At 46.2% G+C, this 7063-nt stretch overlaps 1 protein-coding gene across 1 annotated transcript; it reads left to right on the top strand.

The window, feature by feature from the left end:
- The first annotated feature begins 3957 nt into the window (after positions 1-3957).
- On the top strand, positions 3958-5175 carry LOC130037216 (transmembrane protein 184C-like). The gene has a single exon (XM_056128899.1). It carries the CDS (start codon positions 3958-3960, stop codon positions 5173-5175), a length of 1218 nt encoding a protein of 405 aa, XP_055984874.1.
- Positions 5176-7063: the final 1888 nt, after the last annotated feature.

Here is a 7063-nt window from a genome sequence, read left to right as displayed (position 1 = left end):
GGGTTTCAGTTATACAATGATCAAATACCCATCCTTCCACCAGTGCCCATTCTCCACCACCACTTATTCCAGTATCCCTCCCACTCCCCTACCCCCCATCCCACCCTGCCTCTGTGGCAGGGCATTCCCTTTTGTTCTCTCTCTCCTTTTGGGTGCTGTGGTTTGGAAAAGAGGCATTGAGTGGCAATCATGTTCAGTCTATAGTCTACTCTTAGCACGCATCTTCCATCCTGGGAGGATCCTCCCAATACCCTTTATTTTTTGCTCCCTTCTCTATCTGAGCTGACTTTTACCCACAACATGTGTGACTGGCCTCCAAGGCATGGAGTAAACCTCCTGGTCCTTATCTCAGCTATTCTTGGGTGTTAGTCTCTTATTTTGTTACTTTATGTTCCCCAGATGAATGCAGTTTTTCTATGTCTGTCCCTCTCTTTCTGACTTATTTCGCTTAACATGATACTTTCCATGTAGTACCACTTGTATGTAAATTTCATGACTTCATCTTTTCTAATAGCTACACAGTACTCCATTGTGTAGATGTACCAAAGTTTCTTTAACCAGTCATGTGTTTTCGGGCACTCAGGTTTTTTCCAGATTCTAGCTATTGTAAACAGCGCTGCAATGAACAAACAAGTGCAGATGTCACTTTGATATATGTTTTTGCCTCTCTGGGATATATTCCCAGGAGTGGTATTGCTGGGTCCAATGGGAGCTCAATTTCTAATTTTTGGAGAATCGTCCATACTGTTTTTGAAAAGAGTTGAACCAGTTGACATTCCCACCAGAAGTGAAGGAGGGTCCCTTTCTCTCCACATCTGCGCCAACACCGGTTGCTTTTGTTCTTTTGGATGTGGGCCAGTCTCTGTGGTGTGAAATGATATCTCATTGTTATTTTGCTCTGCATCTCCCTGATGATTAATGGTGTAGAGCATTTTTTTCATGTGCCTTTTAGCCATTCGAATTTCTTCTTTGAGAAAGTTTCTATTCATTTCGTCACCCCATTTTTGATGGGGTTGGATGTTTTCTTCTTGTGGAAGAGTTAAAGGGGTCAGTGCTTAATGACGTGCCCAGAGGAGGGAGGTGTCTACAAGTCTCTGCCCATGCCATGACCTGGGGTTACTGTGTCACCTGCTCCGGGCTGCTGTCCTTCCTGCTTTCTCAAGGTCCAGCTCTGTCTCCAGGCTTTTTGTTCCCATTTGACTTGCTTGTGCTTTATTGACTTCTCCACCCAGGAGCCCTTGGGACTAATATTTTCCCCTCTCTCTTTGTTTATGAGCACTGAGACTAGTCATGTGTATGGATTTGGCTTTTTACATAATTAGGTGTTGGTGGTAGGAGTGGGGAGCGGGGGTTGGGTCAGACCTGGTGGTGCTTAGGGCTAATTGCTGGCTCTGTGCTCAGGGATCACTCCAGGCAGTGCTCAGGGGGACCATATATGGAGCTGGAGATAAAACTGTGTTCAGCTACACAGTTTTACTCTTGTTATATCTCTCTGAACTTACAAAATTGGGTTTAAGATAAACTGCTCCTTTGTAATTGTAATAGCAAATGAACTTTCCCTGTGTCTGTTTCTGTAAAAATGAAAACTAAGTATTTATTAAGAGGTAAGTAAAGTGGTTATTGCTGGAGCATAGTTTTGAGAAAATTAAAAGTGGGGAACACTAGTGAAATTTTAAAAAAATATGACATTTTAGGTGATGTGCTTATAATAGTTTTAATACCAGCTATGGGTTTGACAAACAGTTAGAACAGTTCCCTGGCCAACAATTGCCATGTTCCCACCTCCAGAACCATGTTATAATTTTAGTCCATCCCTTCACTATGCCACCACAACCCTTGCTAGGTAATTGGAGTATTATGCATAGAAGCATACATATTTAATAACTTTTTGTATCTTGAAATGCTGTAAACTTGTGCCTGTTTCTTATTTTCACAAAGAGTTTGAAATCAGGTTGAATATGGAAGCTATTTTTTGAAAGTAATTTATTCATATGATGCTTACTTGTATAGCCTTTATGTCTATTACATAGAGTAGGTAGGTTTGAAGGAGATTTTGTTACTGGGTTTAGGTTTGTAACATTCTTTAACTGTTATGGAATTGGAGAGTTACAGTTAAACCAGAGCCCTTAGGTAAGATTTTCAGTTGTAACTGTAGTCTGACAGTGTATGAGATGAGTTTCTAGTTCTCATCTGACAGGGTAGGAGATAAGTTTCTGTTGTTCTCGGTGAGTCTGTCTTGAGATTTCTCAGTTGTGTTAATATTTCAACATTATATATTCTGTGTCAGCTGAATCATGTCTTTATTTCTTATTTCCTTCATCTACTTTTGATATGGTAGTTCTTCATGGCCTACTTTCTTACTTTTGCTGGGTTCTCCTCAGAAATTCTCCAGAGTCACTCCTGTAGTACTCAGGGCCTCTGGATAGTGCTGGGCACCCTATGGTTGTTAAGGATTAAGCCCAGGCCGTGCCCATAGAAGTCATGCCTTCCATCTTGTGTAGCTCACGCCCAGCCCTTTCTCTAGCTTTTAAGGGTAGAAACTTTGGGGATCTATTTGAAGACTTGCCCTTTGGGCTCAGAGAGTCCACAAGTCCCTGGTGGTACTTATTGACTACTCCTGCCTCAGTCTGTGCGTGTTGCTGCTGGCATTTCTGGGGGCCATATATGGTGCTGGGGGTCAAACTAGGGTTGGACATGTGCAAGGCCAGTCTCTTAACCCCTGTGATATATCTCTACACCTCACTAGAAGTGCATTTATAAGTTTTTTTTCCTGGAGAGACTGCATTAATCACACTAATTTGTTTCACATGTTTATGCAACTAAAAATGCTGATTTGAATTTTGTATTCCACATGCCTATGCTTCTTTGGAAGTTTACTGTTTAACTTACAAGGGTATTGATGCTTTTCCAACATCTTTTCCTAATTTCTACTTTAAGCCAGGTTTTTCAGAGGATAAATTTTTGAAATCTTTTCAATCTTGTTACATTTTATCAGCATTCATTATGAGCTTTGGAGAACAAAATCAGTGTTTTTTTTTTTTTTGTCCCATCTGAAAGTGCTCTGGGTGTACTGCAATCCATATGATCAGGCCTCATTCCTGGTGGAGGTCAGAGCAGCCATACTGTGTATCGGGGATCTAAGCCAGGTCAGCTATCTACAAGGCAAGAACACTTTTGCTGTTCTATCAATCCAGCCCTTGAAATCAGTATTTATATTGGATTGTTGCTGGGTTTTATGTTCCAAGCTAGGCTTCTGCAGCGATCACACATTCAGGACATACCACGATCATTAAGAATGCCAGGATGATCAGCATTAGGGGAAGGATTAACTCCCTCCACTTATTTAATTGCTTAATGTGCTTAATGAGACAGGAACACTGTATGTAGTAGATGATTCCACAAAAACCTGAGGCCGGGAAAGCAGATCTGCCCGGGAATGAGGCAACCAGAGCGCTCTGCTCTGATGAACTGGACTCGGGGTTTGCGGCTCCAGGCAGATTTCCTTAGAGCCCTGCAGAAGCAGCTCCAGAGTGTACAAACAGTCCGGGAAGTTCCCAGGGAGTGAAGGACCCTCTTGGGCCTCACCCCTGTACATCATCAGCAAGATTGGACCAGGAGAGCCAGGGTGGAAGGTTGGCCCCGAGAGAAGGGGCCGGGACCATCTCAATGTAGGCCACTGCTCTCCTTTAGAGGCCAGACAGAGTGCAGGGGTTCAGGGGCAAGGGGTCGCGCCAGGGGTCCCAGGACTTTGTAAGGGGCCAGATGCAGGCAAGCAGCGAGGATGCTGCCCGCAGCGCCCCCGGCGGCCGTCAGTGGTACAGCGGGGGCGGCGCCCAGCGGTACCCCTGATGTCACACTGCTGCTTTGTTACATGGAATGCGCATCCACCTATAACCTTGGACCTCAGCGCAGGGGCCTCAGAGACTTTCTGCGCTCTTTGCCTTCAGCCTTTGAGAAATGCTCGACACGTGCGTGCCTAAACTTAAGAACTGGAGGCGTTGGATCCGACCGTTAGTGCTGACCCTCTATCTGCTGGCCGTGGTCGTGACCATCCCCCTGGGTGTGTGGCACCTGCAGAAACTGGAAGTCAGTATCCACACCAAGGCGTGGTTTATCGCCGGGATCTTCGTGCTGTTCACCATCCCCGTGACCTTCTGGGAGATTTTGCAGCACTTGGTGCACTACACGAGGCCCGAGCTTCAGAAACCCATCATGAGGATCCTCTGGATGGTGCCCGTGTACAGCATAGACAGCTGGGTGGCTCTTAAGTATCCGTCCATCGCCATCTACGTGGACACCATGCGGGAGTGTTATGAAGCGTATGTCCTCTACAACTTTATGAACTTCCTATTCAACTACTTGAAGAGCCAGTACCCCAACCTGGAAGCTATGATGCAAGGCAAAGAGAAGACGCAGCCCCCCATACCCTTCTGCTGCTGCCCGCCCTGCCCCGTGGGAGAGGTGTTGCTGTACCGGTGCAAGCTGGGAGTGCTGCAGTACATCCTAATCAGGCTGATCACCACCTACGCCGCCGTGATCTGTGAGATATTCAAGGTGTACAGTGAAGGAACCTTCAGCTTGCACAGAGCCTGGATGTATTTGGTCATCATCAACAACGTGTCCCAGTTCTTTGCCATGTATAGCCTCCTGATATTTCATAAAGCCCTGAAAGAGGAGCTGAGGCCCATCCAGGCAATAGGAAAGTTCCTTTGTGTGAAGCTTGTCGTTTTTGTCACATTCTGGCAAGCAGTGTTGATTGCTTTGCTGGTGAAATTTGGTGTGATTTCCCAGAACTCCACCTGGGAGTGGCAGACAGAAGAGACAGTGGCCACGGGGCTGCAGGACTTTATCATCTGCATAGAAATGTTCATTGCCGCCATAGTCCACCACTACACCTTCTCTTATGCCCCTTATATGGGAGACGAAGAACGAGGAACATGTTGCTCTTTGTTCCTAGAAATATGGGATGTCTCTGACATCAAAAGTGACATTTCTAAGCAGGCGAAGAACATTAGCAAAACGTTAAGGGGGAAACCAAAAAGTAAAAATGTTCCAATGGACGAAGATGAGCAATTCAACCTGTTGTCTTCATCAGCAGACACTTCAGTCACTTCTTCAACATCACTGCCACACATTGGTAGTCACCAAGAGCTTGAAGAAGTCCTGGTAGAATAGAATGTGCCTAGTACAGTTACATATACGTAAGTCATGTAAAATGACACAGAAGAACACATGGAAGAAGCTGAGACTTCAGAATCCATAATCCATAATCCATCATCCAGTGCTGTACTCCTCAATACTTTTTATTTCTCTGTGTTCCTCTTTCTTCCCTTCTTCATTTCCTCCTACTGTACTCCCCTCTCCCTTTCTCCTTTTTATTTTATTCTTTTTCCTCCCTCCCATCCTAGAGCAATGCAGAGGACCATCGCTTGGACAGCCAATCTATGGAGAAGACATCAGACATAAGGACGGTCGGTCCAGGTACAAGTTCCAGTTCTGCACAGACTCATTAGGCTCACCTTGACCTGCCTCCAGTGAGGCTCCCACACTCCTACAGGCAGACAGGGAGTGTCCCAGTGTCTGCCCACAGGAACTGAGGGGGGGTGTTTTCTTTCATTCTTTTCCTCCTTCCTTCCCTCCCTCCCTCCCTGCCTCCCTCCCTCCCCTACTTCCCTCCTTCCCTCCCTCCTTCACTCCCTCCCTCCCTCCCTCCCTCCCTCCCTCCCTCCTTCCCTCCCTTCCTCCCTCCCTTCCCTCCTCCTATCCTTCCATTGTTCCTTACTTCTTCGCTCCTTCCCTCCCTCCCTCCTTCCCTCCTTCCCTCCCTTCCTCCCTCCCTCGGTCCCCTCCTCCTATCCTTCCTTTGTTCCTTCCTTCCCTCCCTCCCTCCCTCCGTCCCCACCTTCCCTCCCTCCCTCCCCTCCTTCACTCCTTCCCTCCGTCGTCCTTCCCTCCCTTCCTCCCTCCCTGCCTCCCTACGTCCCCTCCTACTATCCTTCCTTTGTTCCTTCCTTCCCTCCCTCCTTCCCTCCCTCCTTCCCTCCCTCCTTCCCTCCATCCTTGGCTCCCTCCTTCCCTCCCGTCCTCCCTCCCTCCTTCCCTCCCTTCCTCTCTCCCTCCCTCCCTCCCTCCCTCCTTCCCTCCCTCCCTCCCTCCCTCCCTCCCTCCCTTCCTTCCTTCCTTCCTTCCTCCCTCCCTCCCTCCCTCCCTCCCTCTTCCCTTCCCTTCCTTCCTTCCTTCCTTCCTCCCTCCCTTCCTCCCTCCTCTTCCTCCTTCCCTTTTCCTTCCTTCCTTCTCCTTCATACCATCTTTCTTTTCTATTTCTTTCTCTTTTGTTTTCTTCCTTTATTTTTTTTATTTCTCTGTCCCTTTCTCTCCTTCCCTCTTTTCCTACGTCCTTCATCTTTCTCTTTTACTTCCTTCCTCTCTTTTTCCTTTCTCCCTTTCCTTTTTGCTCTCTCTACACCTTCCTACCTCTGTTCTTAACTCTTTCCTTCTTTCTCTTCCATTTCTTTCTTTCCTTACTTCCTTCATTCCTTCCTTCCATCCTCGTTTCTTTTCCTTCCTTTTATTTTTCTTCCTTTCTTTCTTCACTCATTTATTCCCTCCTCCCTCACTTCCTCCCCATTTCTTTTTCTTTCTTTTGTTTCTTTTATTCTATTTTATTTCTTCCTTTATTTCTCTACCTTCCTTTTTCTTCCATTCTTCATTCCCTCCTACCATACTCCCCTCTCCATTTACCCCCTTTTTTTAATACGTTCGTTCTATTTTCTTCCTTCCATCCAATTTCTTTCCCTCCCTTCCTTCAGTCCTGGAATCCTCCAATTTTCTTCTTCTTTCCTTCCTTCTGGATTTTCTTCCTTCCTTCCTTCCTTCCTTCCTTCCTTCCTTCCTTCCTTCCTTCTTCTCCTCTTCCTTCCATTCTTTCCTTTCTTACTTTTGATACTTGCTTCTTTTGGTTTTTCTTTCCCTTATTTCTAACTTTCTTTCTTTGATTTCTTTCTTTCATTCTTCCTTATTCCCTTCTCCTTCCATTCTGTCTTCTTTTAGCCTTTCCTCCCAC

The sequence above is a fragment of the Sorex fumeus genome, unplaced genomic scaffold (genome assembly GCF_029834395.1).
Source record: "Sorex fumeus unplaced genomic scaffold, SorFum_2.1 ptg000071l, whole genome shotgun sequence".
NCBI classification, from domain to species: Eukaryota; Metazoa; Chordata; class Mammalia; order Eulipotyphla; family Soricidae; genus Sorex; species Sorex fumeus.
This window is presented reverse-complemented; position numbering and strand designations above follow the sequence as displayed.

What these genes read in the sequence shown, in the direction of transcription:
- LOC130037216 (XM_056128899.1), top strand. Translation starts at nt 3,958, where the DNA reads ATGCTCGACACGTGCGTGCCTAAACTTAAGAACTGGAGGCGTTGGATC.